General features: G+C 45.5%; 1 protein-coding gene across 1 annotated transcript in view; it reads right to left on the bottom strand.

Annotated features, from left to right (window-relative positions):
- Nucleotides 1-15577, bottom strand: part of tasp1 (taspase, threonine aspartase, 1) — a 52458-nt gene that overhangs the window by 6076 nt on the left and 30805 nt on the right. The window contains exons 12-13 of the mRNA XM_083775639.1: nucleotides 9742-9849; nucleotides 5061-5134 (exon numbers count right to left, since the gene is read on the bottom strand). Coding sequence (XP_083631765.1) covers nucleotides 5061-5134; nucleotides 9742-9849 — 182 coding nt within the window. The remainder of the gene's footprint in view (nucleotides 1-5060; nucleotides 5135-9741; nucleotides 9850-15577) is intronic.

Raw genomic sequence — 15577 nt, 5'->3', positions numbered from 1 at the left:
ATGAAATTGTGTGTGTGTGTGTGTGTGTGTGTGTGTGTGTGTGTGTTTTTACATGGCTGTCATGTTGGAAAAAGCAGTAATGTCAAGCAGGGAACAGCAGGTGCTCCGAGGGTTTGATTAGGCATCTGTTATAGAGCGGAGCGGTCTGTTATCAAGAAATAACACACCGCTGAATTCCGCGATTGACCAATCAGAATCAAGCATACAACCAAGCCATGTAATAAAGGCTAAGTAATGCATGGCCTAGAATCCATATCTATATGAGCCGGGCCATCAGACAATGGGGCTGACAGAGTGGAAAAGGACTGGAGAGTGGAGACATGAATTAGCTTTAGCTAGATGCCCTAGAAAAACACAGACGCAAACCTTCTTGTAAGTCTGTTGTCAGCTTGTTACCCTGTGACTGAAGTAACCACATGACAGAACTATGGCCGAGTCAAAACACGACATAATGTCCCTTTGTATCCTTGTGCAAAAAGAAGAAGAAGAAAAAAAGAAAGACAACAACACAACCCATGCGTTGGTGATATGAAAGTGTTTAAGTGCTGGAAAAGCCACACATTAACACCACAGAATAAATATAGCTCAACAAGAATGTAGCTGCTTTCATGTTGTGGTTTTGCACATTCTATTCTTATAAAAAAAAGTTAAAAAACAAAAAAAACAATCACAGGGCATTTATTCTCCATGCAAAATGGAAAAACTAAAAAAAACTAAACGTGCCATAATAAAATTTGTCATGACACACAGACCGAGCGGCACAGACAGACAGACAGACACACAGCCAGGAGGCACAGACAGACAGACAGACAGACACACAGCCAGGAGGCCCCCGAATTGCGAGCCGCGTTTGAAACGAATTCTTGGCCTTATATAATTTGTGTGGCCCACAAGCTTTATAGTGGTAATGATGTCCAGAGAGGGGGCTGTGTCTGTGTGTGTCGCTGCGGCGGCCGCTTCCCTTTCATCCGTCCCAATCATCACGGGACAATAAAACAATAGCCTGACTGTTTGTGCAGCGACACCCCTGCTGCTCGGCGCGCAGCCCTGTGATCTGCACGCCGTGACTGATGATGAGACGCGGCGCCGCGTCCCTCTCCTGCATGCCATGCTGGCTCATCTCGACCAGTGCAAGACGGAAAAATCACGTCCTGCATGGTGGTTCGTCATCCAGCGCAAATGTGCAGACAGCCAGTCGGTCACACACACAGGTGAAACGGCTATTTTCACTACTTCTTAAACATTTATTTCCTAATTTGTGGAATCTCATGAATTTAATTCATGAACAATTTAGCTTTTTTTTGGGGGGGGGGGGGGGAAATGTCTTCTAGTGGACCCCCTAAAAAAATAATTGTCCGAGGCCCACAAATAGGTCCCGCCCCAGTGTAAGGGAAACAGTGGTATATACAGTATGTACATACATGAGGTGGGGGGGGGGGGGGGTAGGTACACTACAAATCCATCCCGACCTCTGTCCTAAATACCCCTTGCTCCCGTGTAGCTAGGCCTTTCATGTTCTTATCACACAGGGGAGCCGAGCAGAGCGAGGAGGGACCCTGGCTCAGTGCTCAGTAACGCCCAGTGGGATGCCCAGAGGAATGGGAGGAATTTAGTGCAGAACAGGAGCTACAGTGAGCGCTGTGCATCGGAGCTCACTGGGTCCTTCTGCTCTGCTGTCCCTCTGGACAGAACACGTCCATTATGTACACAGAGCGCCACTTTTAGACCAACCTGCCCCACGCTTGCTTTCAGCACAGTAGCCCTGCAGTCTCTGCAGTGTTAGACCATTTCAAAACACGGACGATCACGACCAAACACTCATAATTCATCTAACCCACTTTTTTTTTTACTTGAGAGCTACTACTTTCTAAATGACTCAACAAGATCTACCCAGTGCCCATCAAAAATTATACAAAATAGTTAAACAATGTACCTGAAGGGGCAACGCACTTGGAATGGGAAATACAGGGGGACATTTTGAATTGGTAGGGTTTTCCTTTTTGATGTCAATCAATCAAGTCACCTTAATTCAAGTGGCAGATGCAATTTTCTTTCTTATTATTATTTTTTTACATAAAAAACTTCTGGCCTTTGTGATCTACTGGTAGATCACAATCTACCTTTTTGGCAGCCATACAAGATCTTTAGGTCCGATGCCGATTTCAAAGGTTCCTAGACCTAGACCACCAATGTTGTGTCAAAAACCGCTACATTTTTGAAAAACATTGACTTAATTACTGAAACTCAAGTTTCTATTTGATAGTATAGGCTTCGTCCACACGTACACTCGTCTACACTGCCGTTCTAGTTCCAACCTGATAGGCAGAGAGAGCACTTTCCCCGACCGCCACTCAAAGTGGCTACTGGCCAATCACAGCGCGTGCTTGCACAGGTGCACTGGCCAATCACGGTGCCTCCTTACGCAACCCGTATAGGCTTTCGAATGACACGTCACACGCGGACCTCCCAATGTAGTTATGCCCAAATATGGAGTGTGTTGTCTTCAACCTCAATGTGTCGCCATGGCATCAGCAAACAAATCAGTCAAATATGGGCACAAAAAGGGGGCATGCCCATTAATGGGCATACTGTACTGTACTGAACATCAGGGATCTCCATATATGGGCAGATCAGCAGTGCGACGTAGGTGCGAGGGTCGCGTAGCGGCCCAAACCTCTAGTATATTCAACTTCAATATATGAAAAGAACATGTATTAATTATTAATTACAGAAATGCATCAGGCGATTCCACACAGTTCCACATTCTTTCAGTTCCAAACACTTTGTAGTTGCTGTAGTAAAACTGTACGGTTAATCCAGTAACATTTCAAAGCTCAACAGGCAAATGTGATAAAAACAGGTGCTCTGAAGTTGACATGACATGCCTAAAGCCTTCAATTCCAAATAGGTACAGTCTGCACTATATATATAAAGTGACGTGAATCGGCTAACAAGCACTTGTAATCAAAATCAACGTTTTGTGGCCATTACAGGCGCTCCCCCAAGAAGGGGATAGAGTTCTGCAGAGCTGTGCCCATGCACCTCGTTATGTGGGCCGCGCGTGAAACCAGAGCTGGCATGCTCACATTCTGCCACCAAGGGCCCGGTACACACACGGAGCACATTTTGGCCAAATACGCCCACTGACACCGATATCCCCAGTGGAGCGTGACTTACTGTAAACTCACTACGTGGGCTACTTCAGGAGCAGGTAAGGCCAGGCCGGTGGAACGGAGCCAGAGGGAGATAGACAGAGGCTGTGTGTGTGTGTGTGTGTGTGTGTGTGTGTGTGGGGGGGGGGGGGGGGGGGGTGCGTGCGTGCGTGTGAGGGCTTGAGTGTGTGTGTGTGTGTGCGTGCGTGCGTGCATGTGAGGGCTTGCGTGTGTGTGTGTGTGTGTGTGTGAGAGAGATAGAGATAGATAGGGGGGGGGGGGGCTTGTGTGTGTGTGCGTGTGTGAGGGGGGGTTTGGAGGGCAAACGCTTTGAAATGTGAACCAGATTTGCTTGAACAAATAGTACCCTCTCTTCATGAGCAGTGACAGAAGTACATCCATAAAAGAGAGATCAGCCTCATGCCTAATGTATGCTCCGCACAGAACCATTGGTGTCGCCTGCCAGAGATCAATAAATAAAGAACAGATCTACAAGCTAAACAAAGCTCGTTACTTTTTTGGGGGGGCGGGGGCAAGACCCCTTCGCCCAACGCGGACTCGGACTGCACTTTTATTTAACCATGCTGTCGTTCACATGCCATCTTAATTATTTGAAACATTACAAGTCCTACGTTCACGGCCCACGTAACACATTACAAGTCCTACGTGAATAGCTAATCCAACAGATGCAATGCAATGTACGTACTCCTTGCTTTTCGTGCATGCGCGCTCCCGTTCACTTCCCTGTTTAGCGCTCAGAAAGAAAGGCTCGCCGCTCGTAATCTAGGGAGCCCTCTGTGGTTTTGAACAGATGGCTATACTTCTGTCTTCAACATGCCTGTCGCCCGGAATATTAACGCTTCTAGAGAGACTCCATCGTAATCATAGTGAGGTAAGCAAGCAACATTATGCCTCCCGGTTTTTGTACGGAACGGAAGCCCCCGGCTTTCAGAGTAAAATCTGCCATATCTGCCCGGCACCCCGAGCTTCTATTTTGAAATAAATCCCGGCGCTGATTGTGTTAACACGTAACACATTACAAGTCCTACGTTCACAGCCAACGTAACACAGGAAACAGGTCTGTATCTGCCACAACAACTGAATTCCATGATGGATTGAAATATAATAATATAATATTAGCGTGTGTTTATTTTGGGGGACATAGAGAAATGTATCATAACTACATAAATAATGGCACACACATTTATACTATACAGTACACGACCCGTACTACAATACACACACTCACTCGTGTGCATTATAAATACAATGGCACATTTGATTTGACCCATCATGAAGGGACGACAGTACACAGTGTACACTACTTCCTTTCATTTGCATTCGCGACCGAGGCCAATTTCTGGGTTTATATAATACAGCGAATTGGGCAATTTGCTCAGGAGGAATATGAAAACATCCGTATGAAAGCTGTTTCCTTATTGTGCAGTTTGACACGTTTCACTAACCTGTTCCATCACAAGAACCAGACAAGATTTCTTTTTTTTTTCTTCCTGGAGACTAATTTGTTTCCTCGGTCACATTTTTCTAATAAGCAGTCATACATTCTGGAAAATTTGATGTAAAACAACCTTCGAAATGGCTTGAAGCAAATCTATGACTCAAAACCACAGTAAAAAAAATAAAAAATGAACTCCTTAAATTATGAAAACAACATGTCTCGAGTAACTTCAAGCGATTGGCTCCAGAGCCAACGAAACAGTAATTACCATTATAGTTTGTTTACGTGAATTAACGTGTCAAAGTGTAACATTGCCACAAAGATCTCAAGCCATTCCTGTACGTGTTCGGATAGAGACGGCTGTGTCTATAATAGCCGTTCATGGGAAGGTAAACTTTGAAAAGGGATGTTTCTTGTTTGAGAAACTGATTGGCTGATGGCTCTCTCACCTTGGCTTTGCTGTCCTGGGCAGACATGTAGCCGACACACATGCTCTCCGTGGTGTGACTCCATAGGAACTCCACTGTGGGGACACAGAGACACACAGCTTCAATCACCACCTCTACAATTTAGTAAAGTTTTAACCCATTTAGACCCGAGGATGATTCTACAAATGCCCTCTAAATCCTGACAGTTTTCTGAAAAAACTCATGTTTCTATGTCAGTAGTTCTCAAACATTTTCATGTCAAGGACCCCCAAAAATGTATGTAATTGGCCACCGACCCCCATCTGAAAATATGTTGTTCCAGGGACAACCCAGAAGCAAACATTTTTAACCCCAATATTTGCTTCTTGGGAGGTCCCTGGAACTACATATTTTCAGATGGGGGTCCGCGGCCAAATACAGATAATTCCGGGGGTCCTTTTCAGAAAACTGATTGAGCAGCCATTTTTTTTTAATCAGCCTCAGGTCTACTGTAAATGGGTTTATCCAGAGCGACAGTAAAAGCAAGAACACCACTCACCAGTGGTGGGGAAAGTGTACTCAAGTAAAAGTACAAAAGTGTCTGTGTACAAAATCTTTTGAAAATAGCAGATCTAGAAGCTCACAATGCGTCGCATCGTGAGAAGAGAGCCAGTAGAAGTGTTGTCTCTACATCAGTGGTTTTCAACCAGTGGTTCTCGAGGGGGTGGTCCCCAGCTAAATGATGTCGAGTTGGTATAACCAAATTGACCCTTATTAGATCTGTAACTCTTGAGAGCGTAACATGAAACCAAATGGACCTGTTGGGGTCCATTTTACAATCTCAAGAGTTACATTATTGTTACATACCTGCACCGGCTACTTAATTTACAAGAAGTCTACACAATTAGAGCATGTCAAATAATTGTAATTTTGATAAGGTTTGCCTTATCTCTCCTATGGTACCACATCAATGGTTTTGGGTTTTGAGGCTAAATCTCATCAAACGGTGGGTCGTGGCTTAAATGCCGAACAAATAATGGGCCTTGAGATGAAAACCACTGCTCTACATGCACAGGGGGCTTTATGTACTGTATATCGTCACTGTCGAGCCCCAAACCTCTTCTATGTGAACTATTTGTAAATGAACACCCTACTTGATCACACTACAGTCACACAAAAGCATCAAAGGTAGCCAATCCATAAGCTGGAAACGTGACGCACCGGGGACGGCGGTCTTTTCTTAAAGATGGCTGTGAGTTTTTTTTGTTTTTCATGTGTTTATGAGGTGACAGTACTTCAGTACTATCACCCCTTGGTACCCATTAGTACCCCTTGGTGTGGTTGTTATGTGCAGTGATGTCTTCCTTTAGTATTTAGGGTTTCTTCCTGGAGGCTGAAACCTTGACAGTAAAAAAAAAGGTGATATAGTGACATCAAAATATCATCCCCTCCCCTAACCCCTCCCCCTTTATCATACAACAACCCACAGCTGGGTGCGGCTTTAGTTCAGGTGGATCACCAGCCATCACCAGGCATACTTAATGAACTGGTGGGCGTGTCCACATAAAAACGACATTTTAGTTAACACAGTACACTTTTTAAAATTATATTAATACCTGATGATCATGTTTTAGGGTGGGAAAAAAATCACGGCACTCAATCTTTAACCACTTAAGCCCAGTATACGTTTTTGTACGACAAAGAAAAATAACAAGCTCATGTGTGCACTTGTAGTTTTTGTAGGTACAGTATGGTATTTCTACTATACTGTATATATACAGTACTATTTGTGTCTTGTATGTTAATCATAGTATGGTATTTCTACTGTGTTGTTGTAATTTGTTTTATCTTGACACATCTGGCCAAAATTGGGATGCCAGTCTTAACGTGATTAACATACCGGTAAGTCTTAAATTAAATTGTGAAAGTGTGACATTACCGAACAAACATATCAGACAAGACAGTGTACATTTCCTGGTCAGGGATAAATGTGGGTGAAGGGTGTGGATAGCACAGGCACGACCGACACCCGGAGGAGAAGCGGTGTGCTTGTTGTCGGCAGGTGGCAGGAGGAGGGCATGCTCACGATGTGCCATGGGGCACGGTGTGCGCCCGTCATACTTCACGGAAATACATGGCATACGATGTTGCAACATCGCTGTGCGGAGGGAGGGGGAGGCTGCACTCGTGACTTGGATGCTAAACTTAATTACAGCGCCAGGGGATGTGGTGGACATGCCGAGGGACTGTTTAGTCTTTAGTAAATCAACGAGAGACTTTATCCCTGTCCGCTGCAATCTGATCCGCTGGTTGACTGGAGCGAAGTCTGCACTATTTCGCAACGGGGGGCGCCAACAATAGGCTCGCGCCAAGTGGAACGGTCAATCACTCTGCCCCCCCGCCGTGGTGGTATTTTGGGAAATGTCATCGATGGCAGATGCATATAGATGCCGTGAATGAATGGACCTTCACTGGTCGGCAAGCGTCCGCCCGAGTACGGTAGACTGACAGGAAATGGGGGTGAGAGAGAGAGATGGTGAGCGACACGCCGGGATCGGGACTCGAACCCGCGACCCGCTGTCAGGCTGGATCAGCAGGATGGATCAGACCGTCATCTGGGGACCCCTCCAAAATCCCGTGTGGACCCTGCCAATACTAAAGTCAATACTAAAACTGCTACCGGTACTTTGAAGACGAAACCCCAAAACACTAAGACTACCACTAACACTACCAACTCTCCATCATTTAGCTGGGGACCACCTGGAACCCCATCAAGGACCACTCAAGGGTCCTCCATTTTCAATTAATCAGAACATTTAAAGACGTCGTACACAGCTATACGTGTTCTATGAAAAACAGGAAGTCTTCGTGTAAAGGTTGAGGCTTGGCGTCGTGACTCGTGGCTGCCCGGCGGACGAGATAAACGAGGCGTTATCATCGCATTAACACATTTTGGGCGGGAACCCCTTTTGGTGTTTTAAACATTATGTTATACTTTAGCTATTGAATAATAGCAGATCTACAAACTCATAGCGCTACGAGCTTGTAGGTCTGCTATTTCTTTTATTGTGAAAATTTGGTGCAAATCTTTGAATATATTCTTAGAGTGAACATTTTTAACTCAAATCTTTGCTTCTGGGAGGTCCCTGGAACTACATATTCTCAGATGGGAAAAGACAATGTTTGAGAACATAGGTTATTCAGAAAACTTTCAGGATTTAGAAGACTTTTTTTTTTAGAATCGTCCTCAGGTATAAATGGGTTAAACAAGTGTACAATCTGCTCAGATAGTTGCGGTCGTGACTGACGACTGTCAAGGACAACTTAATCAAGGAAAATAATCACGGAAAGTAAAATAAATGAAATGTGGCTTTAAAAACGGATACTGGTGGCTTATCACATCAGCAGCAGACGAAAAGCCTGCTGAGCCACGATGAAATGGAGCGATATGGGTGCACTCGGTTAGATTTGTACCATCTAGTTACGAATGGAAGATTTGACATTGCACTGTGCAGTTACAGTACTTTGACATCCATTGCTAGGTATGCCCATATGATGACCACGGCTATTTGTCAGTAGGTCTTTAAGCCCAATGCCGGAGTTAATGTTTAACTAGCCTCGGAAATCCAGACGTTTTTATTTCCAGGGAGAAAAAAAAAAGTCTGGGACTGAGTCCACTTCAATTTGGCATACAGTAGCGCATACGTCGATCACTCTCTGCTGATTTCTGATTGTTCTGCACCTTTGTTAAATTGACGCACACATTTTCCACAAAACTGTCTATGCACACACGCATGCACGCACGCACGCACAAGCAGATAGTGATTGATCACAGAGTGAGCACAGTGCCACAGTCATGTTTCCAGTCAAGTACAGCCAAAATGTCCGACACTGCCAGACCTCCACCATAGCCTATCGCGGCACGGATCAGCCGCAAGACGACCGTTCATGAACACTGAACGGTGTTTCTGCCACGTTCATCATGCTGCAATGTGAACATTTCATCTGGGCCGTCATGTTGCATCGCAACACATCGGCAGCTTGTGGATCTGCTATTCCCCGCAAAAAAATAAAACGTTTATAAAATGGATCATTTTCACCTATGCCGAAAATGTGGACGTCAAGTTTAATAAGGTATATAGAAATAGTATAAAGTCTGCCTCTGTATTGGGAAATGAGCGCACACAAAGTACTGACATATTAAATAAATAAAAAGTATACAGTATTAACTTTAATGTATAGTGGTATAGTCTGATATTATATATTATAATAACGTGTGACCGTTTTGGGGAAGCACTGATCATCAAGCCCAACACAGACGCCTTGTTAATCAGAGACAGGGAGTTGTTCCCAATGACTTCACAGGTAGAGAAACCAGATCTATCCACAGAAGGAGAGAAGGCCTCCCCACTTATCTTAAGATTAGCGGTTGATTCATCAGTGGGAGGTCTCGGTTTGAACCTGAGACCAGGGGTGTGAAACCGGACCCTGATTGTGTGAGGTAAAAAGAAAAAAAACACACACACACACAGACCACCCGCAAAGGACGGACACAGTCAAAAGCCCCCCTCTCTTTTGCAGACAATCTGCTGATGGATTTGTAAATATCCACCAGTGATTTCCCCTACCTAGCGGTAATTGGGACGTGTGGTTTCCTTGTGTGTGTGTGTGTGTGTGTGTGTGTGTGGTTGGAGCTTGGGAGCTGATTGATGTGTGTCCTTACCCAGTATGGCCTGGATGCCTTGCGATGGCTGGGCCTCCACACATCTGCAGCAGCGCAGCACGATGACACCGCCCAAAACGCGGTCCTCGCTGGCCAGGAAGGGGGAACCTGAAACACACACACACACAGGGAAAACAAACGACACTTAACGATAACGAGACGTGACACGATCGTGGCAAATAACGCACGCACAATTAATAATAGTTTGTTAAGCAATTATGTCCCGAGACATCCACACAACAGATGTAAAAACAAAACAAAAAAACATCTCTGATAAACGCAAAATCTCTACAGAACGCAGACTTTTTGTATTAATCATAGGAAGGTGACCATGAACAATTCCTTGTTCCAATATCCTTCCATATAATTCCTCTGACTGGGCCAAGTGAAACAACTGAAACCAATTACTCTGTCCACTGACTTTATTTTATTAGCCACTAGCCAGGCTGCAGTGAAAAGATTGTTCAAGCCATTTGCATGGGAAGGTTTTAGCACATAATAGGTTAATGACAGGTGCAATTATGGTTCTATACATTACATTACACACTGTATATACAGTACATTACACTACCACAATAGAGACATACAGTACAGTCACTTATCTTTTAATCTCACTTTAAAAATAAAAAGGTTTCCATACTGCCCAAGTAAACACCAGCAGGGGATTATGTGCTTAGCAATAATATGATAAAGGGGTGCACGATTATGAAATTATGACCGATATCCGATCTCTGGTTATTTGCAGGGACGATTCTGACCGATTCCGATATTATACAGAGGACCACAATGAACACAAGCCGAGGCCCTAGGCCTAGGACCTTGTCCCAAAGCCTGTTAGCCCACAGTGTCTGTTTTCACTACTGAATGAGATGAGTACACAAATTAAATGTAGAAAAATGAAATGTTTATTTTTTATCTAAGATTTTACATAATATTTGATTTGGCTTTTGCTCTAGACTAGAGGCACTAGACACTTTTTATGTATATTGAACTCATTGGTGAGGTTTATGCTAGCGATGATCTGGTGCATCCCTAGAGGGAATGCTTACTGTAGTTTGGAACGAAGCTCATTGGAGGCATGCTATGTCTGGGAAGTTAAGGCAAAACAGGACCAACTAGATAAAGTGCCCATCGGCACAGGTCTCCACCAGGGCAGGTCAGGTTGTGGCCTCCTGGTGGCGCTATAATAGGCCAATGTGAAAAGGGTGCCATTTCTTCTTGCCTTGGATGGCAATTGGATGATTTGAGGCTTTTTGTTCAAAACGGGCCAATCCTTCAAACGTCGAAAGCCAATGTTAGCCAATTAGGATGGAAAATGATATATCGGACAGATCCGTCTTGAACACATGACTAGAGATAGTGTGTAAGCCAATCAGTGTAGAATCTGACAAATCCAACAGACTCATCTTGATCACATGACTACAGAGATCATGTGGACCGATTTGCGACTAACATAAGCAATGTGTTTTACAGAAATCGGCCTCATGGTGGCGCTATAACCAGCAGATGTGGAGGGATGCAGGGACAATGTTTTTCCATGGCCTCTAGGGAGTGAGCATACATACTGTAAGTTGTATACAGATTGATGCAGTTATAGCTAAAAACAGGAATTGTCGTCCTCGGCCTAGTGGAAATGTGCCTGTATAATTTCACGGAAATTGCACACAGTTTGTGATTTGTGGCATTTTTTCGAAACGGACCAATCGTGTGAGCTTTGGAAGCCAATCTTAGCCAATCAGGATGGAAGATGGGAAATGGTGACGCTCCATGTTGATCACATGACTATGGAGATAGTGTATACCGAATTGTGTGATGTATGGATAAAATGTGTACGAGTAATCTACAGAAATGTGTTTTGCCTAAATCGGCCTCATGGTGGCGCTATAACAGGCCATTGAGGAAGATTAGCTGATAACGGACGGACAGAAGGACGGACGGACGGACGGACACACGGACGGAGATGGAGTGCAAAACATACTCTCCCCCATGCCTTCGGCCTGGTGGAGACAATCACGGCATTTCATTAAAATGTTATTGTTGAATTTTGCACGCCATCGTTGCTTTTTTTGCATTTCACGCTGATGTTGGTTCCTTAGTAGTAATGCCCCCCTTTTTGCTCAACACACAATAAAAAAAAAGAATTGACTATAGCTTGGAGCACTTTCACACAAAACCTCTGGTATTTATGCTACATTTTAAAAGCCTCTTAAATCTGTTTTTGTTAAATATTCCATAATGAATACAAAGAAAATCTCTAGACACTGTAAACATGCCAATTACGGTCTGCGTTTTCCAGCACGATTTCACCCATCAATAACAATCGAGAAGCAGAATAACTTTAACGAGCTCCCTTTGTGGATATATTTGTCTAATGTACTTTTATGACAGGTGTGTCTACTCCATGAGACCTTTAAGCCATTTAGACCTGGAAACTAGTGTTGATTTTGACGGCACATTTTTAGTTTTAGTCTTTTGAATAAAACTTTGTTTAGTTTTAGTCATATTTTTGTCATCTGAAATGTTTCGGTGTTAGTCTAGTTTTAGTCGACTAAAATGTATTTTGGCGGGCCTTGATGGGAGTCGTAATGGCTGTTTTTACACTTGCATGCTGAAAATAGCAGATCAACGCGCTGCGACGATCTGCTATTTTCAGAATGCAACCAAACATAGGCAATGACTTGCCTTTTAGTTCTACTGGATCTCTTCTCCACTAGCTTAACATTTTAGTCTCATTTTTATTTGTTGGCGAAATTTACAGTATATAATTTTAATCATCGTCAGCTTAGTTTTCGTTTAGTTTCCATTTAGTTTTGTCAGTGAAAAAGGATAGTCAATAAACATTTTTCATCATAGTTTTAGTCGACAAACTCAACACTACTGTAACTGGAAACGTTGTTATACCTTTCAACCCGGGAACACCTCTGTGTCACACAGAAACCTCTCGTCTCCATGTTTCAACGTTTTGTGTTTTTTCCGGGTGCAGTACTTAGTTTAGACAGTACTTGGTTTATACTAGTCATTTTGTTAGACCAGTCATTAGTCCTACAACTACAACCTATCTCAAACCCTCACCCTAACCCTAACCTCCCACGGGGCAGAACACCTAAACATAACCTTAACCCATGTCTAACCAATGACTAGTCTAACTAAGTATGTACCCTGTTTTTCCGTAAATGAACTCGATCTTACTGCAGCGTCACACAAAAGTATCAAAAGTGGGAACGCGGCGAGAAGCTGGTCGATCTGCTACGGTACATTTGATATTTCTGAATTCTTCCAGAAAACTTCAGGTCAGAATTTAGAAGGCTTTTTTTTGTTTTTAATAATCGACCTCATGTCTACATGGGTTAAAAACATATACCTCTAATGCTGCTAGAATATACATTAGTCTATCATGAATGCATTAACAACATTCAGATTTATGATGCACGGCAGCATGGGGGAAAACTCCTGATCGAGTTACACCAAAATAGCTGATATACCTTCATTATGCCAAATACTGACAGATAGTATAACTGGAGACATTCATCAACCCTCCTCACCAGAGCTGGATTTATGAAGCTATTGTTTCAATTTAAGCTATTGTTTCAACTTTAATGTGTGTCTCGAAGGAAAACAAAAGAGGAATTAAACATCAAAAAAGGACTCCTAAATGTATCGGTGTCACAAACGTCCGTGACATGGTAAGCCAACCAATGGGGGACAGGCTTCTAAGAAGGAAGCCAGAACAAGACTCAAACCGCGGCGTGTTTGTTCCACCAGTGTTGATTTTGACAGCAAATCTTTTGAAAAGTCTTTTGAATAGTTTTCATTTAGTTTTTTTTACATTTTAGTCACCTGGAATGTTTTAGTGTAAACATAATTTTGTCGACTATAAATGTATTTTGGCAGGCCTTGATGCCAAGTGTAAAATTATTGTCTTTTACTTATACTGGATCTCTTGTCCACCAGTCCCTTCCTAACATTTTAGTCTAGTTTGTATTTATATATATATTTAGTCTTAGTTTTAGTCGTCATAGCTTAGTTTTTATTTAGTTTTAGTCAGTGAACCCTAACCCTGCCTCAACCCCAGTGGTCCCAGTGGTCCCTGCCTCAACCCCAGTGGTCCCTGCATCAACCCCAGTGGTCCCTGCCTCAACCCCAGTGGTCCCTGCATCAACCCCAGTGGTCCCTGCCTCAACCCCAGTGGTCCCTGCATCAACCCCAGTGGTCCCAGTGGTCCCTGCCTCAACCCCAGTGGTCCCTGCATCAACCCCAGTGGTCCCTGCATCAACCCCAGTGGTCCCTGCATCAACCCCAATGGTCCCTGCATCAACCCCAATGGTCCCTGCATCAACCCCAGTGGTCCCAGTGGTCCCTGCATCAACCCCAGTGGTCCCAGTGGTCCCTGCCTCAACCCCAGTGGTCCCTGCATCAACCCCAGTGGTCCCAGTGGTCCCTGCCTCAACCCCAGTGGTCCCTGCCTCAACCCCAGTGGTCCCAGTGGTCCCTGCCTCAACCCCAGTGGTCCCTGCATCAACCCCAGTGGTCCCTGCATCAACCCCAGTGGTCCCTGCATCAACCCCAATGGTCCCTGCATCAACCCCAGTGGTCCCTGCATCAACCCCAATGGTCCCTGCATCAACCCCAGTGGTCCCTGCATCAACCCCAATGGTCCCTGCATCAACCCCAATGGTCCCTGCATCAACCCCAGTGGTCCCAGTGGTCCCTGCATCAACCCCAGTGGTCCCAGTGGTCCCTGCCTCAACCCCAGTGGTCCCTGCATCAACCCCAGTGGTCCCAGTGGTCCCTGCCTCAACCCCAGTGGTCCCTGCCTCAACCCCAGTGGTCCCTGCATCAACCCCAATGGTCCCTGCATCAACCCCAATGGTCCCTGCATCAACCCCAATGGTCCCTGCATCAACCCCAATGGTCCCTGCATCAACCCCAGTGGTCCCTGCATCAACCCCAATGGTCCCTGCATCAACCCCAATGGTCCCTGCATCAACCCCAATGGTCCCTGCATCAACCCCAGTGGTCCCTGCCTCAACCCCAGTGGTCCCAGTGGTCCCTGCCTCAACCCCAGTGGTCCCTGCATCAACCCCAGTGGTCCCTGCATCAACCCCAGTGGTCCCTGCATCAACCCCAATGGTCCCTGCATCAACCCCAGTGGTCCCTGCATCAACCCCAATGGTCCCTGCATCAACCCCAGTGGTCCCTGCATCAACCCCAATGGTCCCTGCATCAACCCCAATGGTCCCTGCATCAACCCCAGTGGTCCCAGTGGTCCCTGCATCAACCCCAGTGGTCCCAGTGGTCCCTGCCTCAACCCCAGTGGTCCCTGCATCAACCCCAGTGGTCCCAGTGGTCCCTGCCTCAACCCCAGTGGTCCCTGCCTCAACCCCAGTGGTCCCTGCATCAACCCCAATGGTCCCTGCATCAACCCCAATGGTCCCTGCATCAACCCCAATGGTCCCTGCATCAACCCCAATGGTCCCTGCATCAACCCCAGTGGTCCCTGCATCAACCCCAATGGTCCCTGCATCAACCCCAATGGTCCCTGCATCAACCCCAATGGTCCCTGCATCAACCCCAGTGGTCCCTGCCTCAACCCCAGTGGTCCCAGTGGTCCCTGCATCAACCCCAGTGGTCCCTGCATCAACCCCAGTGGTCCCTGCCCAACCCCAGTGGTCCCAGTGGTCCCTGCCTCAACCCCAGTGGTCCCAGTGGTCCCTGCCTCAACCCCAGTGGTCCCAGTGGTCCCTGCATCAACCCCAGTGGTCCCTGTGTCAACCCCAGTGGTCCCAGTGGTCCCTGCATCAACCCCAGTGGTCCCTGTGTCAACCCCAGTGGTCCC

Source organism: Protomyctophum parallelum (genome assembly GCF_964188405.1).
Source record: "Protomyctophum parallelum genome assembly, chromosome: 10".
Lineage (NCBI taxonomy): Eukaryota > Metazoa > Chordata > Actinopteri > Myctophiformes > Myctophidae > Protomyctophum > Protomyctophum parallelum.
Note: the sequence above shows the minus strand (reverse complement) of the source record. Positions and strands in the feature narration are given on the sequence as shown.